Here is a 23,310-nt window from a genome sequence, read left to right as displayed (position 1 = left end):
TGTGACAGCCACAGTGGGCCACCACGGGAGCTCCCACAGAGGAGATCATGATGTTTGGGCTGCCCACTTCCATGTGCCCCCAGCTGTGCCAGCTGCAGCCTAGGGGTGCCCACGGCAGCTCTGCTGGGCTGCAAGTCCCTACAAGGGCCCAGGGCACAGACAAGTCAGAGAAATCCGTGTCACCTTGGACAAGCAGGTGGGTGGTGTGGACAGCCTCCCCTTGGATGCTGTATGCACGGCAGGTGTAGGCACCTCTGTCCTCCCGGCTGACCGATGTCACCGTCAGGCTCCCATCACTCACCTGGGGCCAAGGAGAGACGGGGCTCAGCACCCACTCGGGGGCCAAGCCAACACCACCCTCAGGAGGAGGTGGCCTCAGCTTCATGCATCTCAGGGATACACAGACAGGTACCTCGCTTGCCATCTCCCTCCAGCCACACAGACCCCAGCCAGTCTGCCTGCTGTTCCCTCCTCCTCTGTGCCTTTGCACAGTGCCACGGTCATGTGCAGACAGCCGTGGTGAGCGAGAAGGGGCCAAGGAAGGCAGAAGGGAGTGCAGTGGCCCAACGAAGACCCACACGTACCTGGTATTTCCCACTGGCACCTAGGAGTGTCCCTTCCTTGAGCCAGGTGACAATAGGCTTGGGGTTCCCAAAGGCTGTGCAGGTCATGGTAACGCTGCCACCCTCCTTGGCCTCGATGTACTGGGGGGGTGTTTCTGTAAAGGTGGGAGGGGCTGCAAAGAGACCACGTAGGCTCAGGCTGGGAATTGCAGGTGGCTGCCCCGAGCCGTGCCCGCCGGCCCCAGGCACCACACCCGTGTGATCCTCATGATTCTCACAGGCTCCTGTGTGACCCTCTTCGAAGCCTAAGGATGAAGGAAGGAAGGTGGAGACAGGTACTCTGCCCATGAATCTCACACAAGGAGAGACCTGGAATTCAAAGGCAGCCTGGCAGTGTCCAAGTTCTAAATATTATCCATTGCAATTGGCAAATTCCCGAGAGATGCATGTTTGCTGAGCGCCTACCAGGAAGCACCAAGCTCAGCACTGAGACGAGGGGGCAGGAAAGACAGCTCTCCCCTGGCTTCCACTGAGCCTGCGTCTGCCAGCAGCTCCATGGACTCCTCCACCATCCTTCCGTCTTTGTCCTCATGGGCATCACCCAGCCTGGCCAGACCCTCGCAGACATTCGCCATTTGTCTCCACCTAGGCTCCCTGCCCTCATCCCCGACAGACAGGTTGCTTGCTGTTTACTGCTACTCTAACTACACAAGGCTGTCCCCCTCCGCCACCACCCAGATTGGAGGTTTAGCTAAAATTCCATCCTCTTGAACAGTCAGCTTTTAAGAGACATGGTCACATGTCCTCTGAGCTGCTTCCAGAGGAAATACGGACAATCTGGACGCCTTGGACCATGAGCTCCGCAGTCTTCTGAGATGACAAGGAGGGGCCCCACTTCTGCACACTGCCCTGTGGGTCCACAGTGCACTCTGAGCTCGTCTCCAGGCATCCTAAGCTCAGCACCAAATTCACCGTGCCAGCCTGGCACCTGTTGTGCCACCCTGGGCAAGGGACTCAGCCTCTCTGGGCTTTACCTAAACCCCCGCCCTCTGGAACTGCTGTGAGGAATGAATGAGCTGCAGTGTGTAAACAGGATCTTGTACGATGTAAGCGTGCAACGTGTTGGTATTTCCCCAGTGCTGTCATCACTGGCATCTCCCCAGGAGCCTCTGGAGCATCGTGAGAAGCATTCGCAGGGCCTCTCCTCTCCAGACGAACCTGCCACCAGAACCAGTGAAAGTGTCTTCTGCCCCTCCCCCAGCCTCACCTACCAGATTTTGCCCTTCACTGTGCCCTGACCACACTGCCCTCTTTGTCTTTCCCGAGTGTGCCAAGATCATCCAACCTCGGGGCCCTTGCGTTTGCTGTCCTCTCTGTTCGGAGCTTGATACAAAGACCTCCCTCCTTCAGTCACACAAGGCTTTGCTAAGATGCCATGTCTGCCTTGCCTGGTCAGCCGATCTGGATCTGAGATGGCACTTCCAGCGTTGTCTACCCCCTTAGACTGCGTGATTGTCTTTAAAGCATTTATCACTAACTCTCCTTAAGCGCAGAGGTCTTTTCCACAAACCCCACTGCACACCCAGCTTTTAGCATAGTTCCTAGTGTGTAATAGAACACTCAACAAATATCTGCTGAATGGATCTATGAATGAACAATGAATGAATGAACGATGGATGAAGGCGCACTCACACACACACCTACAGACCAACACAAATGCAAATACTTAAAACTCCTTATGATCATCAATGTGGTAGGACCATTTACTGCCATGACTTTCCAAGCCCTTAGCTCAGTGTGGGCACACAGGGACACTGGGAGAGTGAGTGTTGAATGGATTAAAAAGCATACTCCATCACACACAACAGACATCCCCAAGGCAGCCAATTCTGATCCAAAATCTAATACACCAAAAAAAAAAGGCGAAAATCATCCACATCCTTGAAAAGGAATCCTGTAACCCTAACTTCCGGGCCTCTCCCCCTGCACGGAAATTTGCTCTCCTCCCCAACAGACCGCCCCCCACAACCACACACACACACACCCTCCCCGCAACACAGCCAGCACAGAAGGCAGCCTCTATTACCTCTGGTACTAAACTTAAAGGAAAGATAATAAATTAAATTATGTCCTGAAGTGACAAATTAATTGCAAATTACATAATTACTTTATTATTTAGGTGCTAATCAAGAAAGTGCTTTGAACATGTTCAAGTTTTCAGGAAAATAATGGTTTGACTCTGGATTATTTACTGAATTAGGGGTTAGCTTGCCAGCTGCATTTCCAGTCTTAATTCTTTTTTACAAGTGCCCTATAATTAATAGTGCACGTTAGAGATAGGCTGGCCTCTCTGCCATGAAATTCGCCAACCTGGAGTGAGGCTCACTTGGGCTTTTCAGGTATTTTATCTGTGGTAAAGAAATAATTTGGTCTGTTGCCACACAACTGATCTTCAAGAAAACACACCAAGATAATGAGATAATTTGTAATGCTAATTTCTCACTGGCCTTTCATTTTCCAAAGGTGATCCCAGTCAGAAAACGCCAACATGAAACAGGCACTCTCAGAATCAACAGAGGTTGGTGCTCCGGGCCCTCTCCTTCAGCAAGGAGGACATTTATGCTGGAAGGAAGCTCCGAACTTGGGGTGGAGGGGATAACCCAGGGAGAAAGATCCCCTCTCATCTGACCTGGCGGCTCCACTGCCCTACCCGTCTGGGAGGGAGGCTCCTTGGGAAGGACAAAGTGCTCCGGAGAAGCCCTGGGTCTAAAACCTGAAACACGTGGTGCACATCCTTAGCTTTTCTGCCTAACCCATCCATATAAACAACCCACCAGCTCTCCTTCCTCTGGGCTTCCGGGCATGCTGCTCCCTCCACCTGGAATACTCTTCCCCACCTCCCAGCCCTGCCCCTGGCTGACTCCTCCTCCCTGGTCGGAGAAGCTCTCCCTCACCCGTGCCCCCAAAGCCCACAGGGCCACTGTCTCAGGACCTGACTGCCCACTGCTCTACCCCGAATGCTGGCCAGAGTGGACATTCAAGAATGTGTTTTGAGTGGTTGATTATTGGTGGCCTCGCCAGGACTTTCAGGCTATGACAGTCCTCTTCGTCCTCCAGCCTGAGGTACTGTCCTATGTTGCCACATCCCTAAGGACGCACTTCCATCTGACTTCGTGTTTGTCCTCTGGACAAGGAAGGTGGCCAGCATCTTACACATAAATACTCACATGTAATGAGCATTTCAGACCCGGGCAAGACACTTTCTCACCCTTAAGCCTCACAACGACTTTGCACATAGGCATTGCTTTTGGTAACAGAAAAACTGAAGCTTAGGGAGGTGAATCCCAAGGTCATAGGGCGAACATGCCAAGGATTTGTGACATGGATTCAGGGTCTATTCCATGCCAATTCCACTCCGAGCAACTAGGAATCCCCAGAGAATCAACTCCCACTCGTGCAAACTAAGACAGAGACGTACTAGAACACACACTTCCACACTACAGTCTACTTCCTGTCACGTGGGCGTCTGCTGAATGCCTAGTCTCTCAGGTTGCTGAAACCAACACCAGCGGGATGATGCAAAAGAAACAGGAGGAGGTGCTTTGAGATTCCAGCCTCGCTTAGGAAAGGGCACGAGAGAGAGAGAAAGTAGCGTGGGGACTTCTGGCTCAGTGTTCAGTCAGTGAAGCTTTTAGCAGCAGATTTACCTTCCTAATTATGTTTTGCTTGGGCTAATATTAAGATGAGTTTTCATTCCCAGCACACACAACAGCTGGCATCAAAAGGAGGTGACTCAAAGCTTGCTGGGTGCTGGGGACAGCCCCCCCCAAAGGTTTAAAATGAGCCTCCCATCAGCCTCCTGGGACTGGCTGACAGAGCCAACTACGTCTAATGGGTCGAGCAGCCTGGACCAACTCCGACCGAAGGCTACATCTCTGAGTTTGCTTTTCCCAGGGGTCAGCACTCTGGCTAAAATTCTCTGTACCTCCAGCACCCTGGATGGGTTCTCAGTCCAGAAGGGGATGGCCTGACCCAAGCCCTGAGAGGAATGACCGGCCCTGCAAGGTAGGGCAGACAGAGCCGTCCTTCAGGGCAGATCAGTACTGAGGGCAGTGTCCGAGCCAGGAGCAACACCAGCTTCTCTCACCCAAGCACAGCATCTACCGTCGCAGACATCAAAACTGAATGGACCCAAGCTGTGTGTGCACTTCCAAAGCATACATGCTGCTGAAGCCTCAGTAACTAGCCTAGGTCTGCAACACAGGGGTAGCTGGTTACATCTTGTAATAAACTGAATAAAGAACAATAAAGGTCTAGCCAGAAAAACGAAACAGAAACAGCCTGCTTTTCCCACACAATGGGGATCACTCTCCTTCAAATTTTCTCCACAGCTCCAGCTTCCCCTGGCTTCCCCAGAGGCTCTCCTCCCATGGCAGGATGGCCAGTGACATGATGGGACTCCCATCTGGGAAGACCCAGGCCCCTCACCTAGGCCAGCACTGGAACCAGCACGCACCCTGGGGCTTCTGCCCACATAGGGCTTCCTTACCAGCATGCTTGAAATGCATCGAGCACAGCACAACTCATTTAACCTGAGCTATAAATAGCTGGTCGCCATTAAAACTGTTACTCTTCCCAGGATTCATCCAATTGATCAGACAGAGTACCCAGTAAAGGCAGGGACTGAGTCTGGGTTTGCTCAGCTTCGTCTTCCCAACATCTGGTGCCGGGCTTGGCACACTGCAGACCCCTCAGTACATGCTATGTGAATGAATGCACTTAACGAGGAACCCAAACGTCACCCTGAAAAGGAAGGCTGCCATGGGGACTCTGGAAACCCCACTGGAGAGTGGGGAGGCACGTCCCAGGCCAGCAGATCTCTCCTAGGTTGGGAAGTGGTGGCAGCAGTTGCAGCTTCAGCCTCCACGAACCCTGGCCGCTCCTGCTCTCAGGAACCAGATTCTTGCCTCCCCAACACGGAGCTCTGACACCACGGGCCACAGCAAGCACCACCTCGTGCACGGGGAGCTGCTCTTCCCAGGCACTGCACTGACCTCAGAGGCCCTGGGGGTGCATCTCAGGGGGCACAGTGTGGGGAGCCTTGCATTGCGAGGCTCCTCTATGCAGCAGCAATGTGGAGTGGAGATGGGGTGCTGTGCAAAGAGAGGCATCCCCTCCACCACACCTCGAAGAGCAGGCTTCCTGGGCTGCTGCCCCCTCCCGGGGAAGGAGGCTGGTACTCACCATTGATGGTGAGGTGGACCCAGCTGCCGTTGTGGAAGGTGTCATACTGCTGGTCCAGCATGAGCACTTTGCACTCGTACCACCCCTGGTCCTCAGAGCGAACCTGCTCCAGCCGCAACGACGCTTTATCATGGAGACTCGCTCGGCCTGGGGGACAGAGCGGACAAGAGCCCCGGTGCTGCAGCCAACCCTCAACACCCCCTCTCTGGCTGAAGGCAAATGGCCCATTGCCACCTGCAGACCATTTCCCATGGCAGGGCCCCAAAATAACAGCTGGCACCGACCTCTAGCTGCAGGTGGCAAAGCAAAAAGGCATAAAGCCTTGGCTACGGAGCCATAAGCCCTCCCCAACCCTCCATCCTCGGCGGGCCCCATCCCAGCTGCAATGGCAACTCTGTGCCTGGTGCTGAGAAGAGCCACAGTCCTTTAGAACACTCCCCTTTTGGAGATCTCTTGGGACAAAGGAAAGGGATACAGAGCTGAGGGGAAAGGAGGGTGAGAGGGGGAATGAGGGAGGGAGGGAAGGATGTCAGGGGATCTAGAGCAACCCCCAGAGCACTCCCATTCCGGTGGAGTAACACCCCTCTCCCGGTGGGGCCCACACCCCTTCTGTTTGGCAGAGGGAAGGCAGGCTGGGGACCAGGGTGCCAGGATCTCTTCCTGACACCGGTGCCACAGTCGCTGTTCATCTAGACAGAGCCCAGCGCCCCTAGGTGGCAAAGGCACGAGGCCCATAAGCCTGAGAAGGAGGAAAGGGCCGGCCAGTGGAGCAGAGACCCCTGGCCAGTCTCCTTACCTTCACCCTTGACCCCTGAGGAGATCAGCTTTGTCTCACAAAAATGCTTGTCTCACAGCACCGAGAAGGTAAGATCTGCAGCAGGAGCCAAGCAGGAGGCAGAGTGGACCCCCTTCCTCCACAGCAAGGGAGGATGTCCCGGCAGGCTCAGGGTCCTCCCGCCCCTTGGCCACCACCTCAGCCCCCCACTGCATGTCATAAGCTCCTCTGCTTGCCTCCTTGTCTCTACACCAAATTATCTGCCTATAAGCCAGACTATCGAAACCAACCAGGCCAAAAAGAGCAGAGGCAGAGGCGCAGGAGGGAGGGAGAGAGACCTGAAGTTTTCTGAGAAATGCACTGCAGTGAAGATAAAAGGCATGTCCCACTGGTTTCCTCTCTTCCTTTAAAACCCAACACACAGACATACACACACACACACACACACACACACTCACATGCTCACCCATGCACACACACATATTCATGTGTGAACATATATGCTCACAATCACACTCACATGTTGGCGTGTGCACATGATCACACACTTGCATGCTCAGCTATGCAGTCACATCTGTGCACGTGTGCATACGTGGACATGCTCACATTCAGATGCATGTGTTCACATATATGTTTGCATATGTGCGTGTACTTGCAAACACATGCACATCCATACTCATGGAGGTACATGCTCACACATGCACACTTGTGCCCACATATGTGTGTGCTCCCGTGCTTTGTGCACATGCACATGTGTGCCAGTGCACATATGCATGTTCACACATGTGTGTGTATCCATTCGTGCATATATACGCACTCGCACAGGCATACACATTCACATGTTCACACATGCACACGCCCCACACCCTCCTCCCGGTCAGGCGCTGGCAATGATCACAGTGAGGCCACAGCTGCAGGGGTAATTGCAGCAGCGGAAGCAGAGAGCAGGCACCGCCACAAGCAGACACACACTAAGGAATGAGGTCCAACTTCAGAGCCAGAGGGAGGTGTGGGTACAGCCGGGCAGAGTGAAGCACACAGCTGCTGCAGCCACAGCACCAGCCCCGGCGGCTCTGACTCAGCGTCTGCCTGCACAGAGCTGCCCTCCGCCCCATCGGCTCTTCCCTTCTAGGCTTCCCTGTCTCCTACTCCTGCCTCTGCCCCTGCAAACCACGGGCCTTATGGTTTGGGAGGGCTTCCTGTCTGCATCATCCCCTTGTCCCTCTCCCTCCACCACTTAATTAAAACCTTCCAAAGGCCAAAGGTTGGGAAGAAAGAGTCAGAGACTGTGGAAAACAGAGATAACAGACCAGTCAGAAAAACACAGGAGGTAAAAGAGATGAAGGCAGGAGGAAGCTGGACCACGGAGCACTGGGACCCAGCAGGGGAGGGGCAGCATGGCCAAGACCAAGGGCAGGAGGCAGAGTGGCCTGGAGCTCACCTGCATACTCAGGGTCCACGTGGGGTGGGTAGTAGCCAAACTTGATGAAGATCGGGATGGGCACCCCGAACTTGAACCACTCCACAACATAGGGCGGGGGCTGTCCAGTCACCGGGTGGATCACGTCGCATCGCAGAACCACGCTCTCACCGGCTCTCGCCGTCACAAACTCAGGCTCCTCTCGAAGGCCGTGGGCAGCTAATGGGACAGCAAAGTTGGAAGCAGAAAGGGAGGTGACAAGGAGATCCTACCCTGGCAGCCCCAGAGGCAGCCCTCTGCCCATGTTCAAGGACATCTGCTCCCCTCCCAAGGTCACTACCCCCCAACTGCCCTCTTCCTAAAGAGGAGCTCACCAACTCCTCAGAGGGTCCCCCGTACTCCCTCCCGCCTCCCCCAGTCCCCCAGCCATGAACCCACAGGGCAGGGGCAGAGGGAAGAAGCTCCCTCAGTCCTGCAGGCCAGCTCTTCTGTCACTGCTCCTGAGGACCAGAGCCACTGCCCTTCCCTGTGACCCCCGCCAAGAATTCTAAAGGGTCTGGACACTGAGAAGACGCAGGAGCTCAGCAGAAGCTCAGCAGAACCGCATCCTGGGCTCTTGTGGCCAAGGGTAAACTCAGGCTATCTTCCTACACCAGGACGCTTCCCACCAGAGCCCGCTAGGAGCTCCCTGCTGCCGCCCGGCCTCCTCCTACACCCCACCCCCATTCAGTCTGATGTTGGCAACACAAAACAAGAGTGCTCCACACAGGAACAGGGAATCCCTACCAAGCTGAGCTGAGGCTGCTAGGGGCAACACCAGAGAGAAAAACGCTGTCAGGCCCCTCCTCCTACTCCCTGCTGGGCCTGCAGCTTTGGGGGGAGGGCGGTTCTAGCCTTCCAGTTCCCAAGCAGCAAACCTATCAGGCTGCCAAACCCCAGATATCACTATTAGGACAGCAGGATGCTGGGGACAGAGGAGGAGCCCTGGGGCCCACTAACCTCAGCCAGCTAAGGGGAAATCCTGCTTCCTTGGGCAGAAGACACACCACGCAGCCAGAATGGGTGCACCCATCCTCCTGGCAGGGGGTTCGGTGAGCAAGCCCCAGCCCGCACGCTGGAGGTCAGCCCAGACACTGCTCCACATGACTCCATAGCTCGCTCCTGGACCCTAAACACTGGAAGCCCTAAAAACGGGTGCAACCCCCACCACTGCCCAACACGCCTAACTCCACACCAGCCCTCTGTGCCCTCAAACCCACCTTGTCCAGCTTTCTTCCCAAAGGGACAGCTGAGGAATCCTCTCCATCCTGCCTGCCTTCACACAACCCAACACAAGTTTGGCTAGACCAGGGTTTCCCGGTCCCCACCCATTTCCCTCCCAGCCCATACAGGCAGCACCATGGACAGCAGCTCCTCCTTGAGGCTGAAAACCGGGGAGCTAGGGGCCTCCCACCAGCCCAGAGAGGATGCCCAGAGCAGAGCGAGTCTGTCTGCCTCTGGGTCTGACTCCTGATGCATCTCTGACCCCTGTGTGCCCCTGCCTGTCTCCTCCTCTCATCTGTCTCTTTCTCTGGTCCCTGTCTCTGCCTTTCTCTAGTCGCTGCCTCCCTGCTGTCTGTCGACTCCTTTTCTAGCTCCTTCTCCATGTCTCTGTCTCTCCAGCTCCCACCCTATGGGGTGATTCTGTCTACTCTCCTGTCTCCTGTTTTTAAGTCTCCTATCAGAGAGAGAGAGAGTTGGGGGTGGGGTACGAGGATTTCTGTTCAGCTGTGCAAGGGGAAGGAGTTTGCCTGCTTTTTTTCTGTGTGAACCTCCCTCTCTTGCTTGTGTGTTTCTGTGTTTCATCTGTTCCTGTGTCTGTCTGTATGTTGTCTGTGTGTCTCCCTGTATCTCTCCTTCTCTTCCTCCCCCTCTCCTGCTTCTCCCCTGCAAGTTGCAGAAGGAGGAGGAGGAAAGACCTTCCAGAAGCTGATTGGCTACTGGTGACATCACTGTTTTCTAGAGAAAGAGCTAAGATCACAGAGTATTTTTGGAGCAGAGTGTTGCACTCACCTGCCTGAGGCCCCAGCAGGTTTCCCAATTCCCCCCACCCCCAATCCTGCTTCAGACTAAATTTGAATTCCAGCCCCTCCAGGAAAGCATGGAGAGGGCCATGCTGCAGCAGGTGCCTCCCCCACAGCCCCAGGGGCACCCACATAGTGACAGAGCCTGCCTCCCAGCATCTGGAGCACAAAGGCAGATCCCAGTCCCAGGTGGAATGGACAAGCAGTGGGTACCATGAGTGAACAGGGGAAGCCAAGTGCATATGCATGTGTGTGTGCATACATGTGTGCTGCTCTAGGCAAAGGGACATGTGGGTGTGTGCAGATGTGTGTGTGCAGAGAAGATGCACGAGGGAAATAGAGGAGTGGTGGGAAGGGAGCTATTCCCCTGAACTGGGTAACCTGGTAGGGGGCGCTCCTTCTCAAGGAGCACTGAAGCCTTTGACACTGGAGCCTAGGGCAGCAGAAACAGAGGCCATGCCCTGCCAGGCAGGTAGGTGGCTGCCCACCTCTACCAGTGAAGCTTGGGCTCTGGAGCTCTCAGGCTGCTGGGGTGGAGGACTGCAGGGTCAAGCCCGGGAGGTAGGTGGGCTCTAGGCTCTGACATGGGTTCCTACTGGGCCAGCTACTCATTTGCACCTCCAGCTGCCTCATTCTCACTGCATGGCAATGAGGCAGCCTGGTTTACACCTCCCCCAGCCCAGGAGCAGGCTGCAGGTCTCCACCCCACCCCCACCCCCACGCCCGCCAGCCCCTGGGGGTCACCCCCTCAGCCAGACAGCCACATCCTGAATCTCTTCTCAAGGACCCCACTGGGGACAAGCACCTGAAAAAGGGCACAGTGAGCTAAGCATCGGAAGATGAGAAAAGGGCAAAAGAGACGGAATTCCCCAAGAAGAAAGCCTCGGGACTGAGTCCCACCCTCCTGGTTTTCTGGATCCTAAACTATTTACCGGCTTTTTCATCTCCTCACCCCCCCCCCACCACACACACACACACACACACACACACACGCACGCACACACGTTCTCTCCATCACCCACCAGCACTTTTCCCTAAGTGGAATCCTTTCTGAGTCAAAGCATGTCTAATAAAACACTTCCTACAGAAAATCTCACCATACACACACAAATGTAAACAGGCTAGCAGTGAAGAGGGAAGAGAGGCATGATGGACAAGAGATAGAAACTCCAACCCAGGAGGGCACCAACCCAAGCCAAAGAGTGACAAGAGATTGAAGAAGCAAGAAAGGAGAGACACAGAGGCAGGTTCAGTGCAAACCAGACACAGGCAGAGAGGAACACAGGCACGAAGGACTTGCTGCTGGGACACAGACACAGGCCTTCCCAGGACCCAGGACCCAGGACCCAGGACCAGGAGGGGACGAGCTGAGGCTGCTCCTTCAGGGAACAGGTGGGCTTCTCTCCAGCAGAGCAGACTGAATCACGTGCCCACTGGTTCTGAAGGGAGCAGGAAGGAAGGGGGGGGGGGCCGAGGAAGGGCCGGGGAGGGTGGGGAGGGTGGGGAGGGAAGAAAAGGAGGGACGTGACCTGAGGTGGGGAGAAGCTGCAAAAAGTAGAAAGACCCCCAACCCCATCACAGGGGCCTGAGCAGCTCACAGGGGCAGCTGCAACCTCATGGAGGAAGCGGGCATCCTCAGGGGCGACGACAGCCGGAGGCTGCAAGGCATCCTGGAGTTCACATCCCCAGTTTAGACAAGGCAGAACACAGCAGTTCTCGAGCAGTTCACATCCCCAGTTTAGACAAGGCAGAACACAGCAGTTCTCGAGCCACTCTGTGCCTGGGGCTCTGCTGGCCCACTTCGGAGCTGTTTCACCCCAGTATACAAAAGAGAGCAGGAGGGTAAGGAGGATGGGGTGGCCCCTGCAGTCTGGCTGACCTTTGCAAAGCCCACAGGGTACAAGTCTCCTGCTCTCTGGGCCAGGTGGTGCCCAGCGGACACCGAGTCCAGGGCTGCCACAGGATCCCCTGTGAGCCCAGAATCATGGGCATCCAGGGCCTGGCACAGCCCCGTACCTGCTGACATTCACAGCCTGGAGCTCTTCCACCAGGGCAGAGCCACTGAAACTGGGAGACACTCTTAATACCAGAGAAGGTGCAAGTGCCAATGCAGGGAGAGCCGCAGCTTCCGCTGCACACCTGCTGCACACCTACCGTAGGCCAGGCTCCCTGCCGGGCACGTAAGGCGGAGCTCACTGAGTGCCCACCAGGCCCACCTGACAGGAGGACCATCATCTCCTTCTCACAAGTGAGCCAACTGGGAGGGGCAGCCAGGTCACTCGGGTGGCAGGAGAGGAAGCTTCCGGCCCCTCTTTGCCTGCATTCCTTTGCACCATCCTGTAGACCACAGTCCAGGCACCGAGGCCTCTCGCCCACTGCACCCAAGAAATCACACCCCCCACCCCACTGCCCCATCCCCACAGCAGGCTCCTCACAGTGTCCAACAGCCTGGCTCCTGCAGCCCAGGACCAGGCAAGGTCGACAAGGCAGGCACCACAGAAGGCAGCTAGCCGCCTCTGACTGAGCTGGTGTCACTGGACCATCAGAGACGACCCTGAGTGAGCTCGGGCTGCAGGGCCCAGGAGTGCAGGCCCCTCCCAGAGCCTCCTCTTCCTCCTCCTCCTTCTCTGCCTCTGGGCACCAGACTCCCAAACGACAGGCCTGTTGTCTAATAATACAAGCGACAGCCACTGCCACCTCCATCTGCCAGCCTAAAAATAATCTCTGCTGAGTCCAAAAAAGGCACAGCCCCTGATAGTACCCCAATCATTTCTCCCTGACAAGCTAGGAGGCCCCAGGAGTTTCCAGGGAGCTGGCGACTCAGGCTCCCCGGGAGGCATACCCACAGGGGTAGCGTGAGGGAGGCGGGAGCCAGGCTCCCTGCTGTCTGAAGCAAAGCCAAGAACATGCCGGAAGTGTGAGATGGAGAAGGTGCCTGTCATCAGACCATCACTCAGTGCCCCATTCTTTCCAGAGGCAGGTGGGCTAGAGGCCACCTGGGTACCATTCTGCCTCCAGAGAAGACTGCACATGGCTGCTAGACAGGTCCAAAGGGACATCCCCACCTCCTGTGGTCTCCCCCTAGGACTAGGAAACCCCACTTCAAACCTCCCAGGGTGGGAAGTCAGAGGTCAGGCAAGTGCAGACTGGCCTGGCAGGAAAGTTCAGTGCCGGGGTGGAAGGCATGGATGGCAGGCCTCCTTCCCCCCGTGGGTACCTCTCCCCACAACTCCTCTGGGGAGGGTTCCCCCAGCAGTCCACAAGGCAGTGATGCGATTAGCAGCCTTAATTTGCTCTTGGCTACTAGATTATCTTTCCAAGAGCCCTTCCTTCCCCAAGAGCCCCTGACAGGAAGCAGCCAGTAATTCAACCTCTGCTCTGCTCCTGTAATAATGGCTCCTCAGCAGAAAGGCAAAGCTGTATCCCACCCCAGGCCCTCCCCACCACCCAGGCAGGCGGAGGCCTGTACCTACAGGCACGTGAGGCATAGTCGAACATGCACATGCTCTCCTGGGCCAGTGGGTGGGCCTCACCAGGTGAGGACACAGTGGGCTCTGCCTGGCACAGGGTCCCAACCCTCAGGTAAGGTGCCAGGTAGACATGGTAAGTGGGAAGTCAAAGCCCTCTCTTTGCTGACAGTGCAGTGTCCCCTGCTCTGAAGCTGGAAAATGAGGACAGTGGCTTACCTCGCACAGTTTGTGAGGACGAGCCCAGCTGCAAGCTGTCTGCCACAGACTGTCTTGGTGGGTGTGCCTGTGACCAGGAGCGACGTAAAGGGGCTGGGGACAGGGGACAGGACAGGCCTAGAGGAAACTATTGCAGTCCCCTCTTCTCCAAAGAACAGTCAGGCTGGCTGGGACCTCCCCCAAAGCCCTGGCCATATGGAATTTTCTCCCTGCTCACCAGTCTGCTGCTTATTCACGCAAGAGAAAACAGAAAGCCGGAGATTCCTAAGAAAATAGGTCAGCTGCTAGGGGCAGAGTGAACTGACACCCATGGGCAGTGCCCTGAGGGGCTAGGCTACCGGCTGCCTCTCCAACCCAGCACCCTTTCCCATCTTGCCTGGGACCCAGCCCTTCCATCCTCTGGGCCGCCCTGAGTGACAGGCAATGGGTATCAGAGCCACGGGAGCAGGACAGACCTGCCGTCAGCATTCCCAGGGGCTCTCTGTGTTTGTCCCCCACCTCAGGCTTTCTCTCAGGGATTTCAGCCATCCTTAAATCTGGAACCTGGGCTGAGCCCCCACCTTTGGAAACTTCTGGGCTGCCTAAACTCAGGTGCAGACCTGGGGGATAAGGAAAGCAAGGCATCTGCTCTGAGTCTAGTCTTGCTGCCACCCACAGCACTTGGAGCAGAGTGACTCCCCACTTCGTGCCCGCAGACAGACGGCCCCCTGTCCTGCTACATCCCACACAGGTGCATATAAACCACATAAGCACACATAGGCATGCACGCACATGTGCACACACACAGACACACACACACCTATATGCAGACACGCACACACCTCCAGACAGCTTGTACCAATTACAGCTCTTCTCACGATTCAGAGCCATTCTTCACGCAAGCTGTTTAACCCATCCTGGGGAGCAGACAGAAGAGAATGGCTCCCTGAGCCCCTGGGCCCCATCCTGAGGAGGCCACAGGATGGGGGAAGAGGGGAGGAAATGTTAGTGGAGAAGCACAGAAAATCTCAGGCCTAGCCCCCTTTGGGGTTTGTCTCCCTGCCTTGACTTCCTAGGTAAGGCACACAGGAAGATTCCCAGCACGCCAGAGAAAGAAAGAGGCCAGGAAGAAGGGGAAGCAGCAGGCCAGGCCCTGGGAGCCACACCCTGGCTGGGCCGGTGGTGGGGGTAGAGAAAACAGGCACTGCAGGAGGAAGCAGAGCCAAGAGGAGAGAGGCAGGGGAAGGGAGAGGCTGAGTTTCTGCATCTCTGCAACTAGGCAGCCTCTGCTCCTTGGGTAACCAGATCCCTGCTTTCTATCTCAGGGCCCTAAACATGAAACCACCCAGCTCTGGGACCTGACAACTCCAAGTCCAGCCTATGTCCGGCCTCAGGCCAGTAGCTGCAAGCTGACTCTTCCCACTGCCCCCCCACCATGCCCCTTCCAGCCCACCACCTCCTCTGCTTCTCCCAGGGTACACACGGCCTGCTACAGACACAACTCTGCCTCCAGCATGCGTACTAGGAAGGGGCGGGCGCACACTTGGCCACTTCCTGAGCCAAGTCTCTCCTGGCTTGATAGGCTGCCCACGAGGTCTTGCTTGCAACCCCCAGGTCCCTACCTCCTCCCTCTCATCTTCATTATCAAAGGGAGAGCAAAGGGTCAAGGCCAGGCAGAGAGTAGAGGGCCCTGGTCCAGCTACCAGCAGGATCTGAGTCAGAACTCCACTTTATTCAGGGACACTGTAGTCAGGTGTAATCCAGCCAAGAATCGGTGGTAGACAGGAGGAAGGAGACTTGGGAATCAAGGCCCAGAGTCAGCTAAGCATGGCCCAGGGTCCTTCCCCAGGCTCACTCATCGAAAATCTGAGATGCTGAGGCTCCTAACACCCCAGACTCCAGATAGTTCTCTGATCTCTCTCTTCTCCACACCCTCCCCAACCCCAGGAGCCCATCCCTACCACTGTCCCATCCCCCCTTCACCCCTGTGCTTGAGCAGCTCCTGCTTCCGGCAGACCCCAAGCATGGCATCTCAAAGTCCCGCCCCCTCAGGAATCTCCCCGGAAGTCACCTCTGCCAGTCAGAGAACAGCTGAGCTCTCACACACAGGCGGTATTTGAACACTGCCGTTTCTCATGTGAGCAGGCGCCTGCCATGCAGAGCCCCCCTTCTCCCTCCCTGCAGAGGCTCTGAGGCTACGACCTGCTGCGTTCTTCCCACAAGCCTCTGGCCACAGACAAAATCCCCATTTTGCAGACTTTTCAAAGGATTTCCAAGCAGCCCAGAAGCCTGCATGCCCTCCACACATCTCCCTGGGCTGCAGAGGAATATGAGGTTCCTCCCAGGCAAGGTCAGCCTATGAAAGGGCACTTGGTTCCTAAGAGAGGCAGCCTTCTGACCCTCCTCCCCGCAGGACAATGCTGGTTCAGTGCCCTGAATGGCCCTGAGGGAAAGAAATTGAGAAGCCTGGAACCCCAGAGATAATGAAATAATAATAAAATGTTAACATTTATTGAGCACATACTATATAACAAGGAGTCATTCATTAACAACAATATTAACATTTATTGAGTACTTACTATATAACACACAGTCACTCATCTCTTAGCACTGATATTCACAAAAATACTACAAGTTCATCCTGTTAACCCCATTTTCCAATGAGGCAAATAATACTTAGAGAGCTTAACAACTTTTCCAAGGTCACAAGGCCAGCAATTTGAATCCATGCTGTTTGACTCTAGTCATAGGTCCTTAACCACTACATACAGACCCTCACTAGGCTAAAAAGATCCCAAGACCAAAAAGGAGTGGCAGACAGGGGTGCAGGTTGAGCCACCCCAAACAGAGGGCCCTCTCCACACCCAGAAAGAAGGCATAACCTTCATGCCCAGCAACATGCAATATCAGGAAGTCCTTCTTTCTGTCTGGCCATTTTGTGTGTTGCTGCAATATAAAGCCATTTTCCTTTACTCTGTGCTTAAACTTGCAAAAACTCCAGTCCCCTCACCATTAGTCCTCAGCTGTGGAGACTATTGCAGAGCCTCCCTTCAGTGTCTCTTTTTTATTCAAAAAGCCCAACATATCCTTTTGTGCTTTCAGAGACAGTCCGGTAGCGGGAACACGCCAAAAACTGGAGGGGAGGATGAGGGCATTGGGACCTCACACCCATCCCCACTCCATAGGAGCCTTGCAGTCTCCCTGGCCTCAGTTTCCCCATCTGACAAATAGAGTTTTAAAACCATCCAGGTCAACATATCGTTTAACAAAATCACCCTTCCCCCAGCCCTTCTCTGGTTCTGTGTCCAGACGTCCCCCTCCCCCAATAGCATGGGAGGCATTCCATTCCAGAAACTTTCTCAAATCACTCCCCCCCCCCACCTCCACAGCCCCAGACAAGGTGAGGAGAGGATGCTGTAAAAGGTGCCTCCTGCCCACACCTTCTTCTGCCCTAGCGCCGCTGAGAGTGGGTTCTCTCCTTGGCGGGTTCTCCCTTGCTGACTTCCATCCAAAGACCGGTTCTCTCCGGCAGCCATCTCCTCCAGGCTCTGTGAACTTGTCCGCTGCTGGGTGGTGTCTGAGCGCCGAGAACCGTGAGCTCAGAGTCCTGGCACCCTCCAGGCTGCGCTCCTACTTCCATACAAGGGCCGAGAGCTGAAGGTGCCACCCAGCGGCTTGTAGGTCGCTTTGCCCGTCTCCAGAGCAAAAGCCCGCGCGTTCACGCGCGCATCACCCAACTCGCCGGCTTCCCTCTAGTCTCATCCCCAGCTCAGACGAGGGGGTTGGAAATAAAAAAGAAAGACCTCCCTGCGCTCCGAGATGCAGCAGCGGGGACCCCCTCCCCCGCTACTCTTGGCCCCAGCCAGCTCTTCCTCGAAGCCTGGTTGGGGGGGACCTGGAGTCAGCCCGGCTGCGGCTTGCTCCCAGGGAACTTTTACCTGGCCAGGCCCAGGTAGGGCTCAGACAGGTGCCGGCTCCTGATTTGGCTAGCCAAAAACGGACACTCCTCGGGACACCCGCTCTTCACCTCTCTTGGGTCTACATGCACCCCCAGCCCTGAGAGAAGGATTCGACCTCTGGTTGCCAAGATTTGTGGTTAGGAGGGGCGCAGGCTGGAGTGATGGGCGCCCCCAGGGCGGATAACTCTGTCCCTTAGCCATGTGTGAAGTCCCAAGGCTCTGGGTCGCGCCTACCTGCAAGGGCTCGTCTGCGGAGCGGTGGCGCGAGAGTGCTGCAGCCTGCCCGAACACCCGCAAACTCCCCGGCTTCCAGAGTTAGGAAAGCCGCCGACTCCCTAACCCTCAAGAGGACAGCTGCTCTGGTTAAGAGCATCGGGCTCGGCACGCCGGTGTAAAGACCTGGGGCGAGTGTGAGCAAAATCAACCCCGATCCCTAGGTGTCTTTTCCCGTGTGCTCGGCAGCCCGGGAACTAGGACCTCATCCCGCCCGACCCTCTGGCCCGCAGCCCCCGGCCCTCCCCAGCAGTGTGCCGGAGCGCGCCTGGCTGGAGCCGGAGCCTCACCCGTGGAAAAGGCGCGGCGCTCGGAGGGGCCAGGGAGCCTGAGGTGGGGAGGAAGGGGATGAGAACGTCGGGAGGGGCAGAACAGGGACGCTGCACTTCAACTCACCTTGAGCCGCAAGACCTCGGGTGCTGATCACACTTGCTATCAAAGTGGCCACATACCAAATCATAGTACTACCGCGCGCCAGCCAAGAACCTCATCCTATCGCAAGTGCTCCTGCGCCGCACACTTCTCGCCCGAGCGCTTGCTCACGCCCGCTCGACCCTCCTACGCCCCGCGCTGATGTTCCTGCAGCCTGGGCGGCCCGCTCCCCATCCCTCCTCGGCTCCGCTAGGCTCGGCGCGCAGGCTCCCGGGGCCCGGCGCAGCGGCACCTGCACTACCAGCCCAGGCAGAGCGAAGCCAGAGCCACAATGAAGCCTAGCTGCCGGGTCTCCGGCTCCGCCCTCACCTCCCACCCATTGGTCACCGCCCACAAACCTCAGAGACGATTGGCTTCGAGGTCTGCCCGTCAGGGCTCGGAGGCGAGCCCATTTCAAGGTGCGTTGAAGTGTAGCCAGCACAGAGCCGCAGAATCATGCGCATTGCCAGAGACAAGGCGTTGTAGCGACTCTGCTCTGTTCCCTTCTTTGCTCACACTGCATGGCAAGTTTCTGGTAAAATAAATGGTAGCTTTTCTGGCTTGATAATAGGACCCTGTGAGTCTCAATTACCCATGACAGTTCTGAGGGGACGTCGCCCCCGCCCACCCAGGGAACCCAACATCCGGTTTCCATCCAGCTAAAAGCAATTCCCGGGAGTATGATGCTGATTCAGTGATGGGGAAACCCAGGAACTGGCAGTCTGGGAAAGCTCGGGAACGTCCTTCGCTGGAGATCTTTTCAAAGAGGTCATGCGCCACCTCCCCCTCCCCCAGCCCCTTCCGCACACAGGGACACACTTCCCTCAGCAATGTACCCCTCCTACCCGAACGTGTTGTTAAGTTAGGTTCCATCCAGCCTGAAGGCAGGGGGATGACTAAAATGACCTCTGACAATCGCAAAGATTTAGAATGAGTCATTGGTTCAGGGGCAGGAGTGTCAGGGACCCGCCTCTGGAACACAGACTGCCTCCCCCAGTGCGGGTCAGCGTTGCTCATCATTACTGAATCTCAACTTCGAGCAATAAAAGTTGTTCCCCCAGCCCTTCTTCTAAAAAAGGCTGCCTCCTCATGTACACGTTTCCTCCCCTCCCCACCTAACTGGGGCCTAGCCCCATGTGAGCATCATGAAGCAAAGATGGATTTGGGGAGCAGTCTGGGGGTCTGGAACAGAGGGATACAGAGAAAGAGGGAGGTGGGCTCTCTGTCCCCACAGAAGGAGACATATGAACAGGGAAGGTCTTCATACTTCCCAGTCTCTCTACTGTAACCACTCCTCATCCCCTCCCCCAACACAGTTGCATTTGCAGAAGGAATAAATGAGTGTCATGGAAACTACAAACAATCGCCAGCATTCTGAGGCTGCAGCGAAGATGGTTGTCCTTTCAGGAGTGCGAGCAATGGCAAGAGTGGCAGAGCTCCCTAGGATGGGCTGTTGGCCAAGGAGAGAAGGCAGAGGGGCAGCAAGGGGGAGAAGTTCAGCTTCGAAAAACACTTCTTAGCCACAAAGCACTGGCTGCAGGACGTGAAGCTCTCAGTAGAACAAGATTCGCTTCTGTGAACACACACACGTGCACACACACACAACATATATTGACAGTGGCCTTGAATACTGGACAAACAGCTTTCCCTGAAACCTGAAACTTCTTAGTCACTGCCAGCCAGGAGATGGAAAGCAAGGATCCCCAGCTGAGCAGCAAAGACATTGGTAAAGTTTTAGCATCTGGATGTAATCTAAAGAACCAGAACCCTTGAATAACCTCCTATTCGACCCACCCACTCCAGTCCTGCAAACACTCAAGATGCATAACTTTGTGGGCATCCCTCACTGAGTCTTTGCTTCGGGTTTTCTTTCTCTGTGAAGATGCCTTTCTTGGGGATATGAAGTCAATGAATTAGGAGCTCTAGGCCCCCACGGATTGGCTAATTCCCAGCCAGCATTCCCAAGAACAAGTCCACCCTCAACATAATCACATTCACATGCTTTCCAGGGTCCTAGCACTGTAAAGCCTGCTGAGGTCCATTTGCAGAGCTGGCAACAGCAGGATTCTTCTCCTTCCAAAACCTCTAAGCTAACCGGCCTAGAGAGAGATGCTGGACTCCTAAGGGCTAAGCCCCAGTCCCTAGCTCTTTTTAGATACAAATAAGGCAGAGGAGTGAGAAGCATCTATGCTCGGAGAAACATTCTTCTAGTGGCCTGCAGAGTAAGGAAAAGGGTAGAGCCACTCTCACCATCATCAGGACTGATTTGCTGGCCATCTACTTTGTCCTGCATGGTTTGCTGGTTTCTGCTAGGGAATTAAAACTGTCAGACTGAAGGGAGAAGAAACACATAAAGAGCTTAAGAGCACGAGTTGGATTGGGAAAAGCTTCAAAGAAACTATCTAAAAAGGAGATCAAATTTCTTCTAGATAAATCTATTGGAGAGGGAGTGGAACAAAGGAGTAAAGGCAGAGAGAGGGAAGAGAAAGTTAAGATACAAAGGGGAATGTTAGCATTGTCACCAGACATGTCTCAGTTTGGTTTCATATCAGCTCAAAAGAGACATGCAGTATCGGGTCACAGTGAAGACTGAGACCAATTAAGTCGTTCCCTCTTAGCATATAACTGATCTCTTGACCCAGGAAGGATGGCAGCCCCTCCCAGGCATGGCTACATCCAGTGGAGCATCAAAGGTGAGCATGTAGATCCCAGCCACCTGAGAGGAACCTGAGGGAAGAATGTGAACCATTTCATGAGCAGCTCATAGGTGTACCTGATTAGTCACCCATGTCACTAACAAATGCAGTGCATGTACATCAGGTACGGGAGTATATGTGATCCTTTCTACTTTTTGGAAACACAAAATGCTAGTCTTACTAGTTACTCTGTGAAAAACCACATCCCGCCCTGGGGTTTTTCCACGCCTGTTCTCCACACAGGCCCATGGAGAACGAGAGAGAAAGGTGGCCAGCAGAGCCACAAGTCTACGAGAAGGGGAGACCTGCCTGCTCCTTCCTCACATGCGCTGGGCAAGGAGGACTCAGAAACAGCGGTTCTCTCGTGTGCCGCCCCTCCCCGTCCTGGGCGGTTGCAGACCTTTCTGTGGAGTCTGGGTCAGGACAGTTGTTGGCACAGCAGCTTGTGAGGGGAGAGGGAGCTCTAACTGAAAACAATTTACCCAAAATGAACACCAAAGAACATACTGAGTGTTTATATCATTAGGAAACTGTATCAGTTATCTAGCCATATTAAAAAATAACAAAGTGCCGTGACTTAAAACAACAATTGTCATTTATTTGCTGACAGATCTGTAATTTGGGCAGGGCCTGGTGGGGACAGCTCTTCTTGACTTCCTGTGACATCTGACCAACTGGAGGATGGGAGTCATACTTTCAGGTGTCTTACTCAGATGGCCAGCGAGTGGATGCTGGCTGCTAGCCAGGGCCACAGGCAAAGAACCGCAGTCCCTCTCCATGTGGGGTTCTCCACGGGCTGCTTGGGCTTCCTCACAGTGTGGTGGCCGGTTTCCAAGAGCTGGAATCCCTTTATGTCCAAGCCTCAGAAGATGCAATTCATCAATTCTGCCAAAGGAAAAGCCCTGCCCCGATTCCAAGGCAGAAAATGTGGATCCCTACAGCTCGGCTGGGGCAGTCTCCACATCCCATTGTACCAAGTGCTGCTGGGATGGGAGGCTGGGTTGTAGCCATTTGGGAATGACACAGTCTTCAAAATTTAACAAAAATGAAGTATAGAAGGAAGTCCTAGAAAGAAAGGGTTTGCAAACAAACCCTTTCTAGATCTTAGAACTGTTCACTTTAATTGCAGCTGCTACCACCAAATTCTAGCCTATTTGTGAAGTAAATCATTTCACCTTGTTTTCTCCTGATGTGCCAAGGACCAGTCAGCATGTTTTAAAAGAACTTGGAAGGAGAGAAGAAAATAAACAAAGGAAATTGGATTTCAGAAATATAAATATCTAATCTTAAGATCTGATACAGAAGAAGTGGAGAAAAGCCTTGCAAGATTCTCAAACCTCCTTAGCATAAGAATTTTTCATTTAGGCTCAAAATGTTCACAGAACTTTGCAGGAATCTTGCTTCACTTCCTCCTCTCCCAGAGCCCTGCTGTTTTTTCCGGCAGGTGGCCTCTGTTCGTAAGTTGTCTTTCTGGACTTGAGTAGCTATTTTAACGTCCACTTTGCTCCTCCAAAAATAAATTCCTGAAGACTCCTTCTTATTAAAACTCAAACTTCATTATGATTCAAATTTCCCAGGATATCCAGTGTTCCCCTGCTCAGCGGCAGCTCCCCCAAAGGCCACATCGTTGGGGCAGTGGTGGCGACTGGCCCAGAGGCGGAGCCAGCCCTTCCAACCACTGCAGGATCACTGGCTTTACCCTTGCTTCTTGGCTTTCCAGGCCAGCTCTGAGGAGTCTCAAAAATACAGGTTTCACGAGTCTGTGGCTTTATCTAAGAATGCGGAAAGGAGGTTCTGCTTTGCATCACATTTTTCCTGCAGAACTTGGGGTCCTGGTGACAGCCCTCCTTGTGCAGTGTCCCACAGAAACACACTGCCATGAGTCTCGAGCAAGTCATCACTCTGCCCAGGGCTGATCGTAGCAAATGTGATCTGCTGGACTCCTGGGCATCTCAGGCCCACCTGAATATGCTCTCACCTGCCCAGCACTGAAGGCCCAGCAGCAAGTTGCTGGAACAGACGGGCAGCAGCGGCCCCCACTCACACACTCTGGCACTCAGGAGTCTAAAGGTCAGCTAGGTGTCCCGGCTCTGCTGACTCCTCTGAGCTCTGGCCCTAGCAAGTAGGGGGCCTGGGGCATTCTTTTGTCTGTGTCAAACTTTCTCCCGTATGGAAGAGGCAGTAGATGGTAGTAGGAAAAGGAAGAGATCTGAAGGTTCTTATGTGCTGTTTGTCTGTCAC

The 23,310-nt window shown here is 54.8% G+C and overlaps 1 protein-coding gene across 1 annotated transcript in view; it reads right to left on the bottom strand.

Annotated features, from left to right (window-relative positions):
• Positions 1-18,606, bottom strand: part of IGSF9B (immunoglobulin superfamily member 9B) — a 49,057-nt gene extending 30,451 nt beyond the window's left edge. Inside the window, exons 1-5 of the mRNA XM_037038228.1 lie at positions 18,359-18,606; positions 8,024-8,221; positions 5,808-5,954; positions 585-736; positions 184-301 (exon numbers count right to left, since the gene is read on the bottom strand). Of these exons, the coding sequence (XP_036894123.1) occupies positions 184-301; positions 585-736; positions 5,808-5,954; positions 8,024-8,221; positions 18,359-18,422 (679 nt within the window). The 5' untranslated portion in view covers positions 18,423-18,606. The remainder of the gene's footprint in view (positions 1-183; positions 302-584; positions 737-5,807; positions 5,955-8,023; positions 8,222-18,358) is intronic.
• Between the last annotated feature and the right edge of the window lie 4,704 nt (positions 18,607-23,310).

Source organism: Sturnira hondurensis, unplaced genomic scaffold, assembly GCF_014824575.4.
Source record: "Sturnira hondurensis isolate 20B ecotype Veracruz unplaced genomic scaffold, ASM1482457v3 Scaffold0024152, whole genome shotgun sequence".
Lineage (NCBI taxonomy): Eukaryota > Metazoa > Chordata > Mammalia > Chiroptera > Phyllostomidae > Sturnira > Sturnira hondurensis.
Note: the sequence above shows the minus strand (reverse complement) of the source record. Positions and strands in the feature narration are given on the sequence as shown.